The sequence below is a fragment of the Chaetodon auriga genome, chromosome 8 (genome assembly GCF_051107435.1).
Source record: "Chaetodon auriga isolate fChaAug3 chromosome 8, fChaAug3.hap1, whole genome shotgun sequence".
Lineage (NCBI taxonomy): Eukaryota > Metazoa > Chordata > Actinopteri > Chaetodontiformes > Chaetodontidae > Chaetodon > Chaetodon auriga.
Window position 1 is genome coordinate 25,714,639 of NC_135081.1, and position 24,153 is coordinate 25,738,791.

Consider the following 24,153-nt stretch of genomic DNA (forward strand, 5'->3'; position numbering starts at 1 on the left):
GCCGCCCTTAGAATCTCTCCGTGCGTGTGTGTTTGTGGATGTGGAAAATTTACCAGTGCTTCCATCGGTGAACGTCTCCATCCCCGCCATGCGAGCAGCCTGTCTGGACAAGAGAGGGATGGAGAGCAAAAAGATGGGGGAGAGGGTACGGGGGGGCGGGCAGAGGTGCATGTAAGAGGGGCCAGTGTGTGTGGGGCGGCTGATCTGGGTTGGGGGCTCAGCATTAAACTGGGGGGTGGAGGGGTTAGAGGTGAGGGGGGTGTTGTGGGGGGCATATGGCAGCAGCCTAACCTTTCATGTCCCCCTTTTCTCTCGCTCTCTCCGTGTCCCTCGTTGTCCCTCGTTCTCTCTCCATCTCTCACCCTCGACGTGTGTCTCAGCGGTTTCCATGGCGACCCGGTGGCTGTGGTGGTGCTGCTGCTGCTGCTGAGGAGAAAGAGGCGCGTGCATGAGCAGGAGGGAGCGAGGCGAGACGGTCATTTGAAGTGCAAGGAGGAGAGCGCGACACACGCGAGGTAATTAGCAATCAGAGGCGTTTGGAGCATCGCTGCACAAACCCCGTGTGACGTTCACGGCGTGACGTTCACGGTGCTGATTTACTTTGTAGGTGCAACATGTTTAAAAGGCCCGGCGTGAGCCTGAGTGGCCTGCATAATGATGCCATTAAGTACAAACAAGCCAGAAAGTTCTGCAAGTCTGAATGTAAAAGCCGTCCGTGTTGCGGGAGGCTTGGCTCTCAGTTCTGTAACTTCACGACATGACAGGTGTTTCTGAAACGACGCGGCGGATTCAGCCGGAGCTCTGCTGCTTTGAATACGAGGCCTCCTCAAATTGATGATTCATCTGTATGCTGCCACCTGCAGGCCATAGAAAACATGGTCCTTCCTGCTCAGCATGAGCGCAGACCTGCAGTTCTCTCTCTCTCTCTCTCTCTCTCTCTCTCTCTCTCTCTCTCTCTCTCTCTCTCTCTCTCTCTCTCACACACACACACACACACTCTCTCTCTCTCTCTCTCTCTCTCTGCTGTAGGGGCTCGTTTATAAATTTGGTTTGCGCGTTGTGTTTGATTTACCAGTGCCACAGGTCTGACTCAACCAAGCAAATCACACCAGATTTGACACAATGGAAAATGGATCTCTTTCAGAATTTGTCAAATAATTAAAGAAGGTATAAATCCACTGAAATGTTTATGTTTTAAATCTATTTTTCTAGATTAATAATTACAAATTATGCCTTCCATCTCACATTAATGCATCTGGAAAAAATGTGCTCGTATGTTATCTTTCAAACACGTACTTTGAGATCTGTTGTGTGGGCCACACACACAGCGCAGAGGTAAACCACGGAAGAAGGCTTTGGAGAAGATCACCTAATCTAATTTCTCTCCTCAATAAAAACCGTAGAATTTCCCCCATCAGAGAGATGTACCATATGCTGCAGGGTATACATATAATAAAGACAGCCCCAGTGGGCTGGTAGACGGCTGTAGTGTCTATCAGCTTTAGATGACACGTTTCAATAGGAGACTGATTTAGGCCTGAGCAACCACGAGATGACTTGAGTCTCCATCCAATCAAGGAGGTGTGAAGAACACCTGCGGACAGAGGAATAAAGTCTACAGGAGGATGATGACCAATGTCTTGCCACACAACTCAACATTACATTAGCTTTTGCAACCCAATACAATTTGCACCGTGGAGCACAAACCCACCCACTGATGTCTCTATGAAGTGTTTTAGGCAATAAACCGAACAGTCGTCTCAACAAATGTTCGCAGTATGCTGTGGTGTAAAAAAAAAAAGAAAGAAAAAAAGGGGCCGCTTTATATGTTTGACTCCGAGTTATTCCCGACTGCAGGTAATAGAAAGTGAAAACACATAGTGAAGCTGATTGATTCATTAAAAAAACAATGCAGGTTTATCATCTGCAATGTTGGCTCCATCACTGTTTCTCGCCCTGGCTTCCTCCGGTTGTTTGGGCCCCAGCGTCGCAAGACCGCCGCTGTCCTGCCCCAGCTCTGTCACCATAGCAACGGGATCTTTGACCCCGTGTGTGGAATCCTTGACCTGGATGTAGATCAGCACTGAGGCATCGGGGGAGCCTCCATTCATTGGCTGAAAGCTGCTGCTGTGCTGAAGCCGCAGAGGACGGGCGGCTGTGGCGGCGGTGATGAGGAGCGGGCTCTGAGGGTCAGTAACAGGCAGGATGATGGCAGCATCCTGGGCTCTGCTACGGCTGACAGGCTTAAGTCCTGTGCCGTGTTAGACAATGAAGGCGTTCTTCAAAACAATACTTTGACATCTTGGGACATACGCTGAGTTGCTTTCTCACAAAGAGTTAGATGAGAGGATCGATAACAATCTGCCAATCTGTCTGTGTGTACGCCTGTCTGTGTGTGAGCATTAAGTTAGGGCCAGCAGCCAGTTAGCTTAGCACAAAGACTGGAAACAGGGGTTAGCAGTTCACCTGGCTCTGTGCAATGCTCCTACCAGCAACCTCAAAGCTCACTAATTAAAAAAGCCACTGTGCCCGGCCAAGAAATAGTCCCTCACACTTTGATTTTTGCATGGATAAAAAATGCAATGTGTTAATTAATCGGCATTAGAGGTGCTGATAGGTGGGTTTGTTTCCCCTGCACAGAGCAAGGCTAGCTATTTCCCACTGTTTCCAGTCTTTGTGCCTCGCTAAGCTAACCACCTGCTCGCTGTTGTTTTATGAGCCTATTTACAGTAACTGATAGACGTGACAGCGGTATTAATCTTATCAGCTCTTGGCAAGAAAGCAAATAAACATGGTTCCCAAAACGTCAAACGATTCCTTTAAGCATCCAGGCTGTTTGGGAGATTGTGGAAAGCTTTCTGTAAGGATGGAGGAGGTTCAGTGAAAGCCATACCAGCTGGTGCAGTAGCCTCAGTGTCATCCTCTTAAGTTTTACAGCAAGATGGCATTGATGGTTGCAGAAATGTCAGTAGATGTAGAGCTGAGTCCAGGATATAGCAGTCCAGTCCTGACGGAGACCTTCAGGGATTCTTTTCCTCTGGGAGAGGGTAGTCAGACAGAGAGAAGGGTGGGATTTGTTGATGAAGCTCTGCCTGTGTCTTGTCCTTGGATATTTGTGAGCATAATGTTCCTGAGTGCTCCAGATATGCGTCCCAATTTCTTTGACAAACAAATCTCTCATAGTGGCAGGGTCATCCAAGAGGGAGTCATTGTTCAGAGGAGGAACATGGCAGAATCCTTTGAGCTGGATTTCTATAGTTTTGCAGACTTCTCAGACAGAGTGCCTGGGTTTCCCTGTGGGCATCACATCGCTGGTCTTGCTTTAAGGCTGGGTGTGGTGAGAACTGGGCTTTCAAAAACCTCAGTTCTCCCCAAGGCAGGCCTGGGGCAGTTTGGCTGGCCATCAAACAAGGCATACTCTGAACAGGGTAGAAACGGCCCTATCAGATTTTCCCCCAAGGGTTGGTCCCTCTTACTGTTCTCCATGATGGCAAGTCAGTAACAAAACTTCATTTGTACACTCGGCAGTATCTTTAAAGGGCGGGTGTGGTCAGAGTGCTCCTAACGGACATAATAATGATTGTGTCTTTTTGCCAGCGAGTGACAAGGAAGTAGCAGTGCAATAAATATTTAAAACAAAAGAACAAAAGAGAGATCTGATGGCAGATCTGAATGAACAAGAGTGGGCCCTGAAATGTCAATAAAAGGTCCAATGAGTTGAGCTTTGTTGCATTGCATCGATGGTGGGCAGAAAGGATTAAATCAATATGAGATACATTACATTTGACTATAATCTTTGGTTATTGCAACAAATTATAAATCTTTGTGTGTCTTTGGATGTTAATATCACATCTTTTTGAGTATCTGCAACTGGCTTCTGACCACATGACCACAGGAGGCTGAATAGACTAAATGGAAAATATTAATAATCTAGGCAGACTATTGAATTAAAAGCATTTATTATCTAATGTGTTGCACGTGTTTCTCACTGGACCTTTCTTGAGGTACTTTCTGAAATCTGTAAATTACAGATCAGCATACTGTGCGACCTAACCTTTGATCTCAGGCTTCATAAAACCTGTCACAGTGCCAGTGCTTAGATTTCTGAGTGAAATGAGGTGACTCTTCAAAGTGGCCTTTAGCCGACATTTACATTATTTATTCATGTACTTGAGGACTGTGTTGGTCGACATCAGAGGACTTAATTATGTCCAAGGAGGCCCAGTGGAAAAAGTCAATGACCCAACTCACTATCATAAAGAACCAACACGTGTATATCTAATCAACATTTCTTCATGTTACAGCAAAACCAACTAAATATAAGGAATAAAATGCTCCTTATTTAAATTGGACCTCCGTGAATAGATTCTAAGGAGTTTTCCATAATCATTGTACTGAAGCAAAAAGCAAAGTTTTGTTTAAAAGCTGAAAGAGAAGCACACAATGTCAAACCTACAGGACTGCACTTCAGCTATGAGGACGTTGGCGATGTGAGCTAGAACAAGGATTTGAGGGTATGTGAAAACACATTGAGAAGAACATAAAAATCCATTTAACAGCTTATAGACAGCCATAGATTTTAATACGTAGGTGGTGTTCTGGTCCTCCTGGTGGAGTTTAAGCTGTTTCATTCTGTTATTTTGGGATGAAAGCCAGCTACTAAACGGCTAAACTATAACTATAGTTTGTTAACGTGAGATCGATGATTGTTTTAAATAAAATTTTAGGGAATGATATACACGATATTATGTTGCAGAGAGAAAATTAGATTTTCATAAATCTTAATTATTTGCAAAAATTACAATGGCAAATGTTGAGCTTTTGCAATTGATCCAAAGCAGAGGCCAATTGTCTGTTAAAAAAAAAAAAAAAGTGTCTTAAATCAAGTCATTCAACATGCAAAACAGCAGCGCCTTGTCATTACATCCTCTGCAATTGCCTTCAAGTGAATGGTACAAGGGAGAAAATAAGAGCACATGGGTGGGTGGTTCGATAAGATGTTTGAAGCACACACCATTCTTGGGTTTCATCATGCTGACAGCTTAGAGCAAGAAGAAATAATTAAGGATCTGATCCACGGTGACCTGCATTCGATGGACCTCCTCAGACCATTTGGGGGCAGGGAGAGGGCACACTCCCACTAATACAGGTACGGAGGGTGGAGGACCGGGAAAAATGACAATTCAGAAAACTGAGAAAAATAACAAAAACAAGCACTGTAACAAAATGTGAGACAGAGATTCGAGATAAGACGGTGGGATTTCACAAGTGGTGATGGATTTGAGAGGTTTCAGTTAGATTTGTAAAACGCTTATTTCCAAAACTTTGTACAGGCAGCACAGGTGAAAAACCCTGACATGCACCCTGTGCTCAACATATTCATTTTTTTTTTTTTTTTTGATGCAATATATAATTTTTAACCCTGAAATACCACAAACGTGTTTGGCTGTCCGTTTGGTTTTAAGTGTTTTAACAATACTTTAGGTATAAAACAGCTTGTCTAGAAAATGCTGCTTTCTATTCAATATGGACAAGTTCGGTGCTGGAGTGAAACATTTTGGGGAGATTCAGTAAAGCAACAGTAAAATGAACCCCTGCGTTTCCAGAATGTTCTTCTCTTACATGACGTTGGCAGCACAGATCGAAATTGCAGCAGTTTTAGTTATTGATACCACAAAGGTCGCTTTGTAATTTTTTTTTAAAAAAAAAGTCAATAACGCAGTGCACAAATTGCTTTAGGCCATCAAACTTTTATTATTCACCAGAAATAATGTTTAATATATAAAGATTTCCAGAAAAAGAACGGCATACCAAAAGAAAATCTCTTTTCACAAAAATGTGCCCCTGGATTACTTCTTTTTTCCTCCTATGAACAATGCAAATGTACATCAATAAATTCATTCATCAAAGACCTACAAAAGTAAACATGAAAAATATGTCCATTGTCTCTCCGTCTGCCTGGCCCTGCAGAGCCCGGCACTTCAGACAGTAGCAAGTCTGCCTGCTTAAGTCGTGCCTGTATGAAGGGACTTAGAGGAGGGGCCTTATTGATCGTCTTCTATGAGTGAAGTCCAGGCATTAGTTCCAGCAGGGTGAGTAGACAGCTGTCCGTGAGCCACTCTAGTGGGCCTACATAGCAGGGCTGAGTGGAGCTGGGATGCGCACTTTTGATTTTGATCTCCCCAACATCACTTCTATTGACCGACGCACTGTCCTGTGCTTTACTTGCTGAGAGATGCACTTGCTGAGGCCTAGCTGGAAGCCCGGACACAAGCCACCATTGCATTATCCGGGCTGCTGTTGACAAGCTTGGGATGATGAATCTTCCATGGTCCGCTGAGGCCTAGCCCTAATCACTGCTGTCATCTACTGGCAACTGCCGTATCCACTGACCACGACAATCACAAGTCGGGTTATCGTGGTACACAGGACTGAGAATCCTAGAGTTTGTTATCGAGGTGTATATGGGTGGACTAGGCTCTCCAAAGTTACACACAAAGGTCAGTCTGTACTGAGAGCACCCCACTTTTTCCATCTATGCTCAATTTTCTCACACACTTTTTAGAGATCAGAAACTTTTCTTATCCTTTTAAAGGTTGTAATAAGGATGTGCTCGTTTGCATCATCATTGCAGGTCCAACATGTAACTAAGCTACTGTCTGATGGTAAAGCATGACGTGTTGGGTACAGAGGTCTGTTTGTATTTGAGCCATGTGTGAATCACGATACCCACGGTCTACACATCATTTTGGACAAAATAACCGCTTGGATTAGCTGTTCGGTTTGACTGCGGTCCATTTAGTCTGTGCTTGTGTGTGTGTAGTCTCAACCTTGACAATGACCACATGAATATGTCAACACTGTGTAGTCATTTGAGGTATTTTCTATCCTTTGTGGCAGCCCAGTTGTCTTAACCTTATTTATTAAAGGCTGATAATGTTAAGAGGGGCTTACCACATGATCTTGTGGCACAGGCTTGCTTGCTCCTTTCCTCACTGAGTCTAAGAAGAAAAATCTTGATACATCCAGTTTCATCCTGGAGTCTTACAAAGTAGCACCTGTGCATGAATCCAAAGGGAAAGCACATTGATCCATTATTATTCATTCCCCGTTCACAAATAACAGCAATCTTTCAACTGAAAATTCAGAAAATGCAAGGCCTGTTACCAACACAAACAGATGGTAAGTGTCGCCATCTAGTGGCTAATACATGGATTGCTACTACAGAAGCAGGCCTTAAAAATGTTTTCAAGTTTGCCCGTAACCACAACTATCAATCGCCTTCCCTACTATTCCATTTTTCAGAGTTAGTATAACACACCGCGAAGAGTCTTATCAACTTATACAGCCCAGCGAGTCTCTGTGCGCCCATCATTACTGGATGACAGCATTCTCCTCCTACCGCCAGAGGATGCTCTCAGCAGCCTTCGGCCCTCCTCGTAGTCATCCTGGTCCACGCTGATCAGGAGGCGGACGCCCTCCGTGCCTGCTGCCATCCTCAGGGAATCAGTGATGAAGACTGCCTTCAGGGCCTCCAGCAGATCTCCACTCAGGTAGTCTCCCCAGAAGGCCTCCAGGTTGTCCAGCTCTGTGAACTTGATGTCACAGATGATGGAACCCAGGTCTCTGGCACGAAGCAGCGAGTTGGCTTGGCTGAACAACTCAAACTGTCGCTCCAGGGGCTGCTGCTTGTCCGAGGAGACACCGTTACGGAGTGCCGTCTCGTGTTCCAGGTATTCAGCCCGGACACGCAGGCGGACATCTGATAATGGAAGAGAGAGCAGGAAGCGGTGATGGAAAGTAGGGGTGATGATGGAGTGGGAAGAGATGAGGGGTAAAATAATGGTATGGAGAGGGAAGAAGGTGAATAATGAGGAAAGAGAAGGGAGGTAGAAGGGAGGAAAGAAAGAAAAGAGACAGTAAAGAGTGAGGAAAGAGGAGGAAAGTTTACAGAAAAAGTTAAAAGAGGTGAACAGTTAAATTGGAGAGGCCCACATAACAGACAGAAAGGGAGGGGTCATGAAGTCAAAGCAAAGGGAAGAGAAACGGGGACAAGACAAAATCATTAGAAGACGGCTCGTTTAGCGTATCTACATTTGTGCATTGCATTAAAGCAGGGGTTTTAAAAAGGGGCTGAAGAGCACAAAAGGAGAAAGTGACCCAGTAGGCTGACCACTAACTAGACAAGAAAGTGTACGCTGAAATACTTTCTATTTGTTATAAAAGTCTGACAAAAAAAAACAAATGTAATGGCGCAGCAGGGCAGAGCAGATGCTTAACTGAGTGAGGCACTGGACCAACCTATCTGTGTGCATTCTTTGTGCTAAATACTGCTGCAACCCCTCGAAAACCCCGCAATAATGAATCTGACATTCTGGAGCACCGAGAGAAACATAGTGCAACTGAACCAGTAGCGCAGTTCCTTTTTTTCCCAGGACAATTCAATCATTTTAGGTGTTAATCCTGATTGTTAACTAGGTGACTGTCAGAAATGAGAGGAGAATTTTCCAGTGCGGCACCCTGCCTGGTCCACAAAAGCCATGGCTGTTGAGTTCATGTTATGAATATATTCAAACTAAGTTGACATCCTAAGCAAATATCATGGTGGCAGACATGAGAACAACATAGCAGTGTCAAGCCCCGGAGAGGCATTTTGTTCCAGCCCAGTATTTAAAAAGGCCAGATTCACTTAGATCAACGTGTTTAATGCTGAGAACAGATGCTGGAGTTCCGCAGTAACAGGATTGGCGGTCATGCAACAGCACAGCGAGAAAGATCAGAGGATACATACTGTACTGAGTAAGAGCACGGCTGAGATCGTCCCCCGTGTCATTATTCCAGAGCTTCGAGTGGAAACCAGCGGCTGATGACTTTTGCTGCAACAAAAACCCATCTCTCCCACTTCAGCCCCTTTAGCAGAGGTAAACAGTGTTCACTGCCAACGACATCCATTTCACTAGAAACATTCTCATCAGTGTGTCATTGCACAGGTGCGTAGAAACCTTTTTCTCAGCAGTTTTAAAGGCATAATTGCTTCTCTGCGTATGCAAAACCCAGCCCAAACAAAACCTCTTTGCTGCTCTCCGACTCACATGGTGAAGTATTAATAAGGGAGCCAAACAACATAAGACTGCATTCAAAATAAATAATGTGTCATGTTACCAATATTACCTTTTAAAATTAAACAGAAACAGTGTATTTTTGAAGAAGACCCAGAATTACGAATGTGAGTAAAGTTCATACTTGTGACTCTGAAGGGAAAACAAAGACCAGAGTCTCAGTTAAGGCACAGAATCATTACAAGAGAGCACCAAGGACCCGATGTGAACACATCTCAAGGTTTATGCAGTAGCTGTGATTTTACAGACAAATGTTTCAGCTCAAGAGTCACGTTTGCCCTCTTTCTATTCATATTTTGTTTGGGGCTACTGGGAATGGCGCGAGACTCGAGAGGGATAAAGTTTGGAAAATGCCAACATTAGAAATGCAAATGTTGAATTAAGGCATTGATTTTGCATGTCTTAACATTTGTAGGAGAGCAATAACCAAACACTGGCTTTTGCATTCATGCTTCATAAGGCTGTAATTAGATTACTATAAAAACAGAGGACTGGATCAAAGGGGACACATAATCAATAAGGTTTAAGAAATGTTTAAAATATGCAGGGTTGGAAAGAAGATCTGATTCAGAGCCCACTAGCACATGGAGATCATGCTCGCACAAAAAAATGAAGGCAAAGGTGTTTTTATCCATGTACAAGAATATGACATTTTATATGTATAATACACTTGAGTGTGATTTGACAAATTGTTAAATCCTGTCTCTAATACAATGTTTTTAACAGATTAGTTTGTAATCTTCACGTCAATCCATTAGCAAAACACACAGATGCAACTTTTACACATCATGGTTAGAGAAAACTTGTCCTGCCACAGATCATGATTGCCCTCAGGGAGCGTTCAGTGCCAACAGGTTGTTTGCAGTCACGTGACGTTAAGTTCAGACGGAGGGCCGGGAGTGAAAACTGCAATGGACGAGATGACGGAAATTTCTTATCGAGCTAGTTTAGATGAAATTATGAGAGAAAGATATAAACAGAAAATCAGATGTTGGATGTGACCCGTAAGTTATGAAGAGGAGCGATTTTTGCAGACAAAAGCACGGAGGCATGCAACTTTCTTGAGTCCACGACTTCGGTGCCAAAGTGCTCCGGGATGACGGTCGTTTTGTTTTTTCAAGGGTGTGTAGCTTTTATTGTCCCGTGGATTAACCGAGCAACACTTCAGCACTGCGGTGACAAGACAGGGTATGTTTTTTACATTCAGCTGCCTGATGTGAAGCCGTTAACACTGATTTAACAAGTGTTAGTCGTGCTGCTCGTAGCCACTACTTTAAATCTATCAGCACAGATTTAAAACATTAGCTAATGTTACACCTTTTCCGCCATTAGCTGACTGGGGTCCTCTCGACTGCAGACAGGTAACAAGCCATTTTTTTCTGCCGTTTTTCGGTCTTGGTTTGATCGATCTGAGCAACCATATACGATGTAAAACATATGCATTTTGAGTGTGAATCATAGTGTTTCCTATGCAGAGAATCACTTCAGGCCCTCCATCTGCAGTTCGCGCCACAACGAAAGAGTGATGTGACGTCATCTGGAAACAACGTATACCAAGTATTCACCCTCCTTTTTTATGTTTTATTGTTTTACAGCATTGATTAACAGGGGATGGCTGACAACCAGCAAGTCTAGCTGCTGCACTATGAAGACAAACATTAGAAAAGATTTGTGATCGCTCACTCCAAAGCATCAGTCAAAAGTCAGAATGCCCTCAGTGTGGTGCAATCAATCAGGAAACAATATGCTAATCTACCTATAGCATGCTGTACTAAAATAAGTGTTGGGACAATAACTAGTGAAGAAGGCCATCAAGAGGACTGACAGAGCTGAGATCAGGGACACCGAGCACACAACTGTTAGGGAGACGCAGAGGAAGTCAGTACTGAAAGAAACTGTTAGAAGAAAGGCGGCTTTATGTTCTGAAAAAAACGAACCCGCCTTGAATTTTGTCCTCTGTGTTTGGCTTCAGTCAATCATCGCTCACCAACAGAAATATACTATCCCCACTGTAAAGTGCCGTGGTGGCAGCATCATGCTGTGGCGACGCTTCTCTGCAGCAGGTCCCGTACTGCTCCAGATGGCAGAGGGTGAACTGAATGCAGCAAAACGAAGGAAAATCCTGGAGGACAATCCAGCTGCAGCCCACAACTGTGGCACAGAGTAGTTTCTTAGCACAATAACCTATGAATCTGTGCAGACCTGCTTTCACGCATTCAGGTGCAAAACAATAAAACATAAAAATGTCCCAGGTGGGAGGTTCAAAACATTTCATTGTATAATATCCTTGCAGGCAAATTGACAAATCAGCAGTGACACGACATGTTGAAGTATTTCTATCCTCAAAGAGGGGGCAGAATACTGAATGGCACTTTTTGTACTCAGATAATATTAAGTAGGGACTCAGTGAAATATTAAGTTTAAGTGCTGTTAACAGTTTGACCTTTAGGATCATTACACCGTGTGAGGGCTGAGGCTATGATAAACACCTGCCCTTCATGCTATTACTGTGTTTATGGATGGCCTCCAATCCTGCCTTCCCATTTCATACTGAACAGGATGGAGGTAGAGATAGGGGCACTGAGGAGAAGGCCATTTAAAACCACAGGAACACAATGATAGTCATTTTGTTAGGGTTACAGAGCACTTCACGCTTCATCAGACACAGAGACATCCACTTAGACAGGACATTAGGAAGCACAGCTTTCAGTTTCTCACTTTAAACACCAAGCCCGTTTGGCTTCCTCCATCTCACCCCACCAAAAAAAAAAAAAAAAGAAAGAAAGAAAAAAAAAGTTTAAGTACCCATTTACGAGGAGTCACTTGGCACGGAGAGCTTCAACTCTTTATCGATCCGTTTTTCTGCTGAATGACTGACCAAGAGAGTGGAGAGTTAGGGGAGTACTGAGAGACGGGCAGACAGAACTCTCTGGTTTCCCCACAGACAAAAATCACTCTCTGTTACCATTTTGCGTAGTTTGAGCATTTAGTGTTCGTTCTCTCCCTCTCATTGTGTGTAAGGATACTGTTTTCCTGACACACAGGTTGGTCTGTTTAGAACTGCGAACACAGAGAAAGGAGAGAAAGAGAGAAAGAGACAAGCACAAGTGGGTTGGATATCTGTCCACTGGGTTGTTTTTTCAACATCAAGCAGGCATGGCACAGCACTCACTTCTCTTAGCTGTAATGAGGTTCGAATCAGGGCAGTAGTTGGTACTGACAAGTTCATCAGCTCAGAAATGCCTTTACTGTAGCTCTACAACACTACATGGTGGTGTCTATGTGGGATGCTTGGGACTGCTCTTACCTTGACAAATCCCCTTGCCCTCACCTTCACCAACCCATTATTTAAGCTCCAGCTGTAATCAGACATGTCCGTCAACCCAAGTAAGGGCCGCCACAAGCACCCATTTACATAGCGCAAAACCATTACTGAGCTGAAGGCACAAACACCTTACGGGCATTTGTAACAGCAGTTGTCATTGTCAGAATGTAACTGACACACTTGACTGAAAATGATCTGAGAGATGAGTCATGACAAGGAAGAGTATTTGAGGTGTGTTTAAATGCTAGGGGCCAGCATTGGACTGAACCGCCCTATCTATCTCTGCTCCCTCTTGACAAACGCACACCCAGGGCTCACACGGGGCACAGAGATAAGATACAGCAGGAGCTTCCTTCAGCAGAGCACTGTCGGGTTATTTTCCTCCGAACTGCTTGAATAAAGGTTACACTGGCATTTTTTAATCGCTGTGCGTTGGCAGCCATTTTAGGTTCTCTGAAATCGAACGCACGGCCGTTCCTTATGGAAAGGATGAGTGTCCAAATTAGCATTTTTGGCTTACGTGAAGTTTCAGATAGCCAGCATGATTGGCGACGGTCGAGTCTTAAGGCAGATTTTACAAGCGCTTGTGATGAAGGTAGCGTGAGGGGAAATTATAGTCCCAAAAAGGTTCACACATCCTCAGATAACTGGCACTTTCACAAACATGCCCAACATATTCCTGTTAGTACTTTTTTTGGTCTGAGCTTAACTCTGCTGAGAGCCAAACGATGACCACAGATAACGTAAAACAAGACAAAACCAATCGACTGTTGTCTCGTTGATTTACAGAACACATAGCATCATTTTTTTTGATGCGGTAAATCGTATCAGGACCAATTCTGAACAATGTTCTTGATGCGACTTTGAGTTCAGCCTAAGCTTTTATTGGCTTTCTCTCCAATTTCACCATCAATAATTGCATCTTGTGTCATCTCCTTAAACACACTCAACCCTCTAATGTGGGCAGACCTCAGGTTACGGTGAGTGTGCTGGTATTTACACATTTTAGCACTTAAAATGTGCTCAGAGGACTTATTTTCTCTTTTGATATAGTGTACAACACAATACAGATAATGTCAAGGAAGCAGTTTGTTGGCCATCTTTGTGAAAATGTCTCAAGTTCACTAGGGTTATTATCAACAGAGAATATAGTTAGTGAGGTATTTTCTCAACATATATCCCCAGTGACTGTGGTTTTACTGAGATCAAATGAACTTTGAGTTGTTACTTTGGCATGCTTGACTTAAACATCAGCTGAAACGTTCTGCACATGTTAGAGGCTTACTGCTGAGGACTCAGTTCTGTGAAACACTGACACCAACAACCCTTGTCAGAAATAGATACATAAGGAATCTCAGACAAAATATTTTCTGAGCCACAGTGCACAACACTAACGAACATTACAGGATGATTTCTTGAGAGCAAATTACGTTTCCTGAGGGGACAGACGGGGTAGGGGGCAGCTACATAATGATAGACAATCGAATACAGAGCAAAGTGGCTGCACCAACCCCTGTTGTAACAAGGGGGAGAGCCTCTTTTACCTTAGCCATCGGCCCAGACTTGTGAGAGAGCGCATGACTGAGTTGATCACACACACTGCGGTATGTATGGACTGAGTGGAGTGACAGACTTTTTTTGTTTTGTTCCTCAGTCTCCCCCTCTGTCTCCATGATCCATTGTGTCTTAGGTTACTCGATCTGAGTCACAATCCTGAGTCAACCTGGTGGAATCAAATGTGGAGTCAAGACAGCAACATGTTCATAGTCACAGGCACATCACTCATCCTGAATAGCTAAGAAGGGCTGTCTTCATTGCAAGATGATTTTTTTTCTTTTTTTTTTTTTGTTAAATCGAGTCAGAATCATCAGTCCTTTGTTGTAGCAAGTACCAACAGACAACGATGGACGTTCAAAAGAAATGTTTGAGAAAGGTCTGCATGAATGGCAAAGCAAAGTTGGCACAAAGGGCAACTGCTGTTAGTGTTATCTCAATATCACTGTGCTGAGAGATACTAGCATTGATTGATTAAAAGGCAGGCAATAGTGGGAACGAGGAGCAGGACATTGATAATGGATTACACAGTGCAGCTTTCCAGTGGAGTTAGGCTGTTTCGAACAACTGCTCAGACAATTTTTCAGGAAGAAATGTGAGTTTTGACAGGTGACTCGTGACAACTTTGTTTCAAGCTTGACAATAAAGCAGAACAAGGCCTGCGTGTAGTGATGGCTGGACAACATCCTTCAGGTAAAGGAGACAAAAAAGGCCTGAAGACAACCTACCAGTCCGCTCTCCTACGAACAGCAGCAGGTAGGCTGACAGGGTAGAGCAAAGGTGAAATGAGGGGAAAAGGATGTAAAGAAGGGCCAGATGGACAAATGGATAGGGCGATGAAATCTCCCTGATGTTGCATGTTTAAATACGACAGTTAAGGAGATACTGTAAGTTGGAACATAATCAGAGCGTGACAATGAAAATACCACGTGAAACAGCCGAGTAATAAAGGAGATGTCAGTCAACTGAACGGGAAGTGCAAGCAATTTTTGTGTGTCCAATAGCAGAGTCAATTGTCGTGAACCATTTCTTGCTGAAGTTGTAAATCAGTCAGAGCCACAAAGTTTTTTAGATTTTTCAGATGTAAAGTCAGCATCTGCTGCACAGAATTGAGTTGACTTTCTGGTGCCATGAGACACAAAATTAAGTTGTCTGACCAAAACATATACTTGGAACCGCCTACTACACACTAGCGATTGCCCACTTATCAGAAGGTCTACAGTAGCAGTCTACATGTTGAAGCCTCACCCCAAATTGCCCCAGATGCTGTGCCAATGGTGTGTGTGTGTATGTGAATGATGTGTGTGCAATGAGATGGTGGCCTAGCCATCGTATGAATATGTGTGTGAAAGGGTGAATGTAGACTAGACTAGAATAGTGCTATATAAATACAGTCCATTTACCATTTACCAATGGACCAGTATGTACTACATACTGCTTTTCATAGTAGTAATCAGTGTGAAACTGTTAAACTGCTTGGCCTAGATGGGTAACGCCTATCTGACGACTGGACGGAACCAGATTCAGGAGCGTTTTGGCTCATTTTGTCAGTGTAAATGTAAGGTGAGCTGGACCTAGTTCTTCCTTGTTATCCTGGCTTCCATCAAAGCGGTGCCTTTTCACAGAACTTTAACCCTAACCCATCTTGCCAATACCTGCATCATTTCAACAAAATACCTTAAAAACGTAATGAAGTGACAGAATAACAGCTGTGAGAAAATTAAAACCATCGTACAGCTGTGGGCCTGATTTGCTCTGCCATTATTGCTGAAGTCATCTGCTGTGTTGGCTGCAGTGGTCTGTGCGACTGCTGGGTAAGCGGGGTCTGTAAGCGTGACCGGCTGGCTCTTATGGAGCTTCTTCACTCCAAAAATGTCAGAGCACATTTTCAATTCGCCATCAATTTTTGGAAAGCAGCCAATATTTGAAATTGACACAGTTTATTTCTCCCCACAGAAATTGTCAGAAGTGAATTTAGTGATGAAATAGCATATGAAAATTTGGCTGGTTGTTGACAGTAGGCAAGATAGACTTTTCACTGAATCAGTACAACATCTGGGCATTTTTGCCAATCTGAGGATTTTGGTTTGCATACTGCATGCTACTTTTTGGCCAAATTATTACATATTGCTAGTGTAGTAGGCAGCTTCAAATACATCCATAGTTCTAGCATCAGTTCAGCAGTTCTAGCTACAAGTAAGTTTGGCACAAGTGCTTACACAGAAACCTTACAGTGCATTGAACAATTAAGTATTTCAGTCTTGGCCTAAGGAGCAGACAGATTTTCTGCTCATGTGATATAACCAAATTCATATTTAGGACTGTCAGTATTTAGATTTCTCTGCTAATGGTGTCAGGATTTTTATAAAAGTGTTTCAGTGAATGTGATGAGATTAAAAAGTTCTGTTTCCTACAACACTGGCCCACTTGGTGACTGTGCATTCAAGTGCATTTGAACAGTCAAAGCATGCTGACGTTTCACAGGGAATCTCCCTACACTGGATGATTGTTTAACAGTGTTAGTGTGACTGGTGTATTGCCAGCTGCTATTCGAGATCAAGTGGATTATAGTAATTGGTTCGGTTCTTCTGCAGTGGGTTAGTAATATCATCACCTTGCCTTTCCTTCATCCGGTTGAAAGGCAAGATAGCCGAAGATGTTTGGTGAATAAAGAACGGTGTGGTGAAGAGGAATTGTGCAACACGTTTTCATTTCGCTGGACTTACACTGAAGCTCACACAGATCTGTACCTCACTGTGTGTTCGCTCTCAAAGTAAGAAATCGTGTGTTAGTAATATGCCAAACTTTCTTCCTGCTCTCTACACTTTTCTCTCTCTCTCTCAAAAGAGAGTGAATGAACACAGATTACACAAGTGCTGCTTTGTCATGCAAATTTGCTTTTGGAGTTAAAAAAAAAAACAAAACAGTGGATGTGCAAGGTTTCTGTGCCTTAAGATTAAAAAAAATTAAAAGAAAAAAAAAAATCAGACTTGATATGCAAACTCCTTAACCCAAGCTAAGGTTCAGCCTAGACAAACAACATCAGAATTAAGGAGACAAAACAGGAAATGAGGTGATGTAACAGAAGATATTGAAAATGAAAGTGGAGCTCATGTTGTTAATGAAAAGATGAGAAAATGATCTGTCAGAGAAAATGAAGCAATGAAGATGGGGGGGGGGGGCAAGAGAAAGTTAAAAGCAATACAGGTTAAGAATGCAGGGGCTGTACTTACTACAGGACACGTTAAGTGGTGGTCGTGGTGGAGGCTGTGGCTGGCCCTGTCTGCTTGTTTTCTTGGGCTTGCGACTCCAGCCATTTCCCCTCTTCTTCCTCCTCCTCCTCCTAGCAGGCGGTCCTGGCATAGGAGGGTAAATACCTGACAGAACATGCATGGAATTAGCTTGTGGAATCAGGACGATAAGAAATTGTTATGGATGGGGTTCTGCTGTGCAGGGTTGCCATTGTCCAGTTTCATTTCTGCTCCGTCTTCTCATCTTGTGTTAAGGTTATGGGCAGTAAGACTTGCCAATACTTTTGACCATGCAGTTTTCATTTCCTGCAGTATTTTGGTGGTATTTTGTGTTGAACTTGGGGAAACCAATTGTTGTTTTAGTTGAGTTAAGTTATTGAAATGATCCTGGTTTGGTTATTTTAGGAAAAAACCTCAGACTTTTGCTAGAAAACCCACACTTCCAGAGGGGTGCCAATACTTTCGTCCATGACTGTACATTCCTGACACAACAGAATTACTGAACAAACAACATGTGGATGCCATTGCCTCTTCACCATAAAATCAGGTACTGGCAGTAAGTGGACTGTAAATATGTTGCATGCTGGGAAGTAAAGACTGACTTTGGACAGGGTGCCTCCTTGACTGACAAAAAGGTTTGTTAAGACACTGCAGGCTGTACTTTAAATGACTTAAATACTACACTACAGTGCACTTACCGGTTCTCAATTGCTGTGTGAAAGATGGAAGAGGAATGTCTGTCTGCCTGCAGCTGTGTTGCATTCCAGAGGCACACAGCAGCTGTATGTTGTCTATCCCATAACTGTGCTGAGCTCTCTCTGGAGACACTGAAAAGCACAACAACAGGTAAGTTATAATTAAGCTACTGTTAAGACAGGAATGCAGTAATGGCTGACACGTTCTAGCAGGACAACTTAGTGGGAGGTAACAGCCAAAGCACTCAACATAATCTCAAAATCTGATCATGAAAACCCTGTGATTCATCCTCACCTGTCCTCCTTTTCTTATGGGACACAAAAGGCAACAGGTCATGTCGAGTGAGGATTCTCAGTAGTTGCAGCAGAGGCTCAAGGCTGCCTTCATTGAGGTACCCTTGCCTCTCCAGCTCCAACAACAGCTCGAGGCCACTCATTAGCTTACATGGGGCCACTAAGGGAGTCTGGGAGCTCTGAGGCTTTAGCCGCCTCCAGGCCTCTACCAGCTGAGGACTCGGGGAGATGCCTGAGTCATCTGGATCGCCCACATGGGGCTCAACTGTCCACCCTGTTGGATCAAGAGGGTGTGGTGCAGCACAGGTTTCATTCAGAAGGAATGACAACACCTCAATGTCAGTTTTTGTCAGCTGAGAACCAACTATTTCAAAGACCTCGTGGAGAGACAACATCCCATAGTAGTTTAGGCACTCTGTTTCATCCCAGTACAGTGAGTCCCTGAGTGGGTACCCTGGGTGATGCACTGCGGCCATGGATCTGTCGATAGGTGGTCTCCACCTTCCCACCTGTGACAAGACTGTTCAGGATAAAAAAGAGAGATAAATACATTTAACAGACATACAAATTAGAACATAACAGCATGTAACAGCTTAGCAGTACAAAGTATGCAACCACCAACATGAAGAAAACTATGCTGTACTACACTGCAACGCAAGCACATGAAGTTATTCTTACTCTTTCCTGTAGACCTTTATTCAACACAGGTTTGACCTCGATTTCCTGCCAGTGTGTGTACACACAACTGAAGTCTTTTCCGTGTTATTGTTTAGAGACAGGTGTCCTGAACGGCTTCTTTCTCGATGTATGGCACAGAAAAACCGTAAGCGACTCTCAGGTAAACTAGCAGCTGTCTGTACTTCAGAGTAGACTGTGGCTGATGTTAATGTCGTAATATTTACGCCTTAGGCACGTTCAACCGTCGACACTGTTTCGAGGCCTGTTTAAGCAAGTTCAGCGGTCATACCTGTGTTTGCTGTGAGCTCGACGCCTTCTTTAAACATGCAGCGTCTCCTCTCAATGTGTTGTGTTGTCGTCGCACCAAAAAGTAAGAGACAAACTAGGCGTTTCTCAGACTTCCAGCAGCAACCGGTGGAGCAAATTACCCTCTTGGCACGTTCACGTTACGTAATCACGTTTCTCTGAGGAAAAAACAAAACACAACAAGCATTTGAATATGGCACTTCAAACAGCCGTTAAGCGCAAAATACCCGGATAAAAATTAAAAACTACCACTTAAACTGGTTTAATAATTCACATATAGGAGATATTCCGCTCACTATTGACAGAAACACTTCCATTTGCGAAAACATACAACAGACATTACTTGCTAGCGAAGAATGTTGTTAGCCGATGTTAGCATCACACGGGCCTTTATAAAGACGGGCCCCGGATGACATTAACGATAACGTGGAAACAAACGAGTATTTAAAGTGTTTAATGCCCTGTCGAAGCTTTATTTAAACGGTTAATATACCTGACGAGTCTGGTTCCTTGTTGATACCGTCGGCTGGGCTGGTAACTCCCACAACGCAATGCACTTACTGACAGCAACACAATAACGTACAGAAACGGACCAATCACAGCCCTCCGCCTGCTCGATGACGTCTGGTCAAGTTTTATTGACGCTAATCTGAGAGAGACAGCCACGTTGTTTTGACTCTATTGTCTCAGCTGTATTACACACACTCAAGAAAGTAGCATCATTTTTCTTCCCATAACATTTAGCTTTCATATTTACCATCCCTACGGTCTGAAACTGAATAACCAGAAGACACATCTCTTCAGACCTTAAAGGATTAACACATACAGTCTGTTTCTGCAAGAAATACTGTAAGTTGAACGCTTTGTGGGGAATTATAAGCAAATAAAAATCCACATAAAAACATGCAATTCACAGAAATTAAAAGACTAAATATATGATTGTGTTACACGTGTCAACAAACATAAATAGGAGGAAGCAGTGCAGTTCCCGACACGGTCAGTAGGTGGCGGTGTTTTACACCTGGACCACAGACTGTAGCAGCAGGAAGTTCGATAACATCCACATCACATCCGTGATAGAGCGGAGCAGCGAAGGGTCGAAGGTAGTCCCGCTAAAGTTCTGCTGTGAGTATTTTTGTTCAGTTTAGACAGTTTCAACAGGCCGTTTTCTATTCGTTAGAGCCACCCACCCACCGGCGTGTACAGTGTCACGGTGTTAAAATGATCTATCTGCCGGGACCGGTAGTGGACATGAACGTTAGCACAGAAGCTAGCTGTGGCAGTCTGTTGAACAACTAGCAAAGTTGTCTTTGCTACACATTATTTTTACTTAACCGCTCGCATGCAGTGGATTTACGCGGTCAGTTGCTTCATAAATGAACACTTTATGGACGTAAACTGACAACAGGTTCTTGAGTATGCTGTGTATTAAGCGATGTGCTGGTGACCAAGCCCTTTGTTGACTAAAATTTTCCACTAAGAGCTGCTCAGATACTGGACCGTGGCTAACGTGAAGCTACGTCTGCAGCACGAAGAGTAGGCATCTCACTGCTGTTATGAACAACCTGCATTGATTATTGATTTGGCCTCCGATTTGGACTTTTCTTGTCAAATGTTGTCATAATTGTTTACTACATAAGTGCAGATTTCAACCAAATGAGGGACGAGTTCGTCTATTATGAAATATCTGAAGCTAGAGAATCCCAAAGTGTTGTCGTCACATTGTTTTTTTTTTTTTTTTAAGTTTTGCCAGGAAATAAAAAAAATCCAGTGGCTTGAGATGAATAAAACAAGCAACTCTTTACCTTTGTGAAGCATTTTGTCCATAATAGATACCGTAATTGATGAGTTATTTATCTGAATTGAACCTTAAGAGACAGCTGATTAAGTCAGCAGAAGCGCTGGTGTTTACTTTGTTGGTGTGTGGTAATGTCATGTGCGTCATGCCTGCCTAACCCTGTAGACAAAAAAAAAAAAAACGGTGTTGAAATGGCATTAATTTTTCTGTTTGTGCTATTATTATTTCCTCGTAGCAGACAGTCTGTAGATGCCATCTGGAGCTCCAAAGGGGGAGAACTGCCTTGTAGACATGGACAACAAGGCTGGAGAGCTGTTCAGTGCCGAGGATGCTCATCCAACTGGCACAGGTGGAGCTGGAATCTTGGCAAAGTAAGGGCCAGTAGATTTTTATTTTTAGTGTGATTTGCGCAAAATTCATCAGGCAGTAGTATTGATGAGTCTGTTGTCAAGAGGGCTTGTGAGTCTGCTCAAATTTCCTCCCTTCAACTCAGTGGAAATCTACAATGCTTACAAACTATATTAAATACTTCACCTTCCAACTGATTCGTAAGGTCCTTTATTGGTAATACAGGTACTGTACAGCAAATGCAATGTCAAATCCCGAATTCCTTATTGCTCTTTGTCTTATTTCATAGGATGTGGCTCCCCAAAGGCTTCTCAGCCACTATGGCTAAAGAGTGGATTGACAGGCGTCGGATGTCCATCCGACCTTGGGCCAGCTTCGTGGACCAACGCAAGTTTTCGAAACCCCGCAACTTTGGAGAGATGTGTCAGAGGGTTGTGAAAAATGTTGAGGTTTACAACAGCAACTATACCTTCATCTTCCTGGGGCTCATCCTCTACTGCATGTAAGGCCGGCACAGAGGAAGTCATTTATGTTGTTTTGTCGGTGGGAAATATTTAGTCTCCCTGCCGCCCAGCTCTTACTCACACAGTCTGTGCTCAGTTCTCTGGGGAACTTTCTTGGAGAGTTTTGGCCACCGGGTATATTAAAAAAGAGAAATGGAACAATCTGTGTGAGATTTGATCATAAACTGAAATAAACATTAATTAAGCTTTAAATTAAGAGTGAAGTAAATCTAAAAATGCTGCTTTAAATGACACCAAATAGATTGAACTGTTGATGTTTCCTCTCCTCAGTATCAGCTCTCCCATGCTGCTGATTGCCTTGGCTGTGTTCGTTGGTGCCTTCTACATCATTCACCTGAAGTCCCTGGAGTCCAAACTGGTTGTCCTCGGTGAGTAAAGGCATGCAAGGCGCACCCGTTCCTGCCAAATCCAGACAATTCTTAAATCACTCTGGAAACGTTTTCTAATGAATATGAACCTTGCTGTTAGTGTGTTTGCTGAGATAACTCAAGCCTACCAGGATTAGTTCACATATTTCAAACAGTATTTGTTTTGAAAATATGTGCTTTGTATATTTATTACCATTTACCATATTTTTTTTTACCATATTTGCCTGCTGTTGAATCTGTAATCTTCTTGCCAACCAGGTAAGGAGCTGACTGTCCCTCATCAGATGAGTCTGGCCGGAGCCGTTTCTCTTCCTGTGTTCTGGTTGGCCGGAGCTGGAGCTGCAGTGTTTTGGGTTCTGGGTAAGCCAATATTATTGCTTTGCATGCAGAGTAATGAATGCAGGAATAGTTGTTGGAATGCTCATCAAGGCACCGTAACTCCTTTTTTTATATTATTTATGTATTAAGCGTACTCTGCTGTAGCATTTATTGAAAGTCTCTGTGCAAGAGTGTCAGCTAAATGACTTAAATGTTATTGTAAAAGCAGGCAGACACTGCCTAAGAAAAATCCTTCGTCCTCATTCTTTCTCCCTTCACATTCCCCTTTTCCATTTGTCACGTCTCCTCTCAGGAGCGACGCTGTTTGTGATTGGCTCTCATGCTGCGTTCCGTGAGCTGGAGGGATCCGACATGGAAGAGCTCCTCATGGAGCCTGTGTGAAGAGCAGGCTGAACTCTCAGCGGGTGCTGGTCGATGATCAGTCATCACTTTGACCTGTAATAACGTCAGTCTGGAGGGGTTGAGGAAAACCTGCTCCCAGATCTGTTCCTTAGCTATTTGTGCTCCCTGTATTCCCTGCATCTTACCTGTGTGTACCAAGAATGCACCTTGTCTTACCTCTAAAGTAATCATTGATCCAAACCGTGCTACCTTTTTCAAACTCATTCATGCACATAACATGCCAGATGCACAAATAATTTAGTGAGTATTAAAGCACATTATCATACAGACTGTATGCTTTTCTCTATATATTTAAACCTTGGAGGCCTCTGGTGTGTGTGTGTCAAATAGCCTTTGGCTCCCTGGAACGTCCGTTATATAGTGACGCCTTTCAGTGTATTAATCTCTCGGGACTATCTGTGCTGTACTCTCCGCTGTAGATATCTTCAGAAATAGCTTCTGTATCTAAGTCATCTGACAAGGTTGCTGGTTTGTTATATAAACATAACATAAACAGTAAATGCAATGTCTGAAATTCTAACCTGCTCAAAAAAAAATATTTTCCAAAGGAAAAGTGCCATTTTAAGCTTTAAGAAAACATGTCTGATGCACAAATGAAGGTTTATTCAAGAGAACACAAAAGAAATATTTGGTATTTCAGATAGGGTAGTTGGCAGATTGATTGATGAGAAGAAATGTTTAAAGGTCAGAACATTGTAAAGCTGTTTTGTATTGGGGTTAATATGGTACTTTGCTGACTGACTGTTTGCATATTTATCAGCTCAATGTACAACATTCAGATCTGAAGGTCATTCTGTGAACCTGGAATATTTCTCTGTTGAAATTCATTATTGTTTACATTTTGATGTACGCTGGGGGTTTTCTTTTGTATTTGAATTACATTTGGGAAGTGCAATAAACCCCTGATGTAAAGAGAACTTGTCACTGGATTCTTTTGGCGTCCACTTCTTTATTTTGGCCTCACAGTAATTCAGGTAGTTTGTTTGATTCATTCAAAACTACAGTCGACTCCTGTGCGTGCGCCCGTGGCAGAGGTGTGTTGAACTCAGTGGCCTGTAGTCTGTCCACGTTCTCATTATTCTGCTCTGGTCTGAATACACAGTGGAACAGGACGGTTCTGACTCTCCTGGCTCCTCTCCTCTATCTCTAGCA

The 24,153-nt window shown here is 43.2% G+C and overlaps 2 protein-coding genes across 3 annotated transcripts; one reads left to right on the top strand and one right to left on the bottom strand.

Moving 5' to 3' along the window:
* Window positions 1-5,730: 5,730 nt before the first annotated feature.
* On the bottom strand, window positions 5,731-19,818 carry dedd1 (death effector domain-containing 1). Its single transcript, XM_076736665.1, has 6 exons — window positions 19,716-19,818; window positions 19,206-19,380; window positions 18,240-18,758; window positions 17,948-18,076; window positions 17,232-17,375; window positions 5,731-7,762 (listed from the first exon to the last, which is right to left on the bottom strand). Exons 2-6 carry the CDS (start codon window positions 19,240-19,242, stop codon window positions 7,341-7,343), a joined length of 1,251 nt encoding a protein of 416 aa, XP_076592780.1. The 5' UTR covers window positions 19,243-19,380; window positions 19,716-19,818; the 3' UTR covers window positions 5,731-7,340.
* Window positions 19,819-20,231: 413 nt separating this feature from the next.
* Window positions 20,232-23,918, top strand: rabac1 (Rab acceptor 1 (prenylated)). 2 transcript variants are annotated; one of them, XM_076738262.1, is made up of 6 exons: window positions 20,232-20,347; window positions 21,259-21,391; window positions 21,658-21,870; window positions 22,163-22,260; window positions 22,519-22,620; window positions 22,892-23,918. In XM_076738262.1, exons 2-6 carry the CDS (start codon window positions 21,270-21,272, stop codon window positions 22,978-22,980), a joined length of 624 nt encoding a protein of 207 aa, XP_076594377.1. In that variant the 5' UTR covers window positions 20,232-20,347; window positions 21,259-21,269; the 3' UTR covers window positions 22,981-23,918. The 2 variants fall into 2 exon arrangements, with proteins under 2 accessions (XP_076594377.1, XP_076594376.1); XM_076738261.1 differs by having other exon boundaries at window positions 20,254-20,347; window positions 21,256-21,391.
* The last annotated feature ends 235 nt before the right edge of the window (window positions 23,919-24,153 follow it).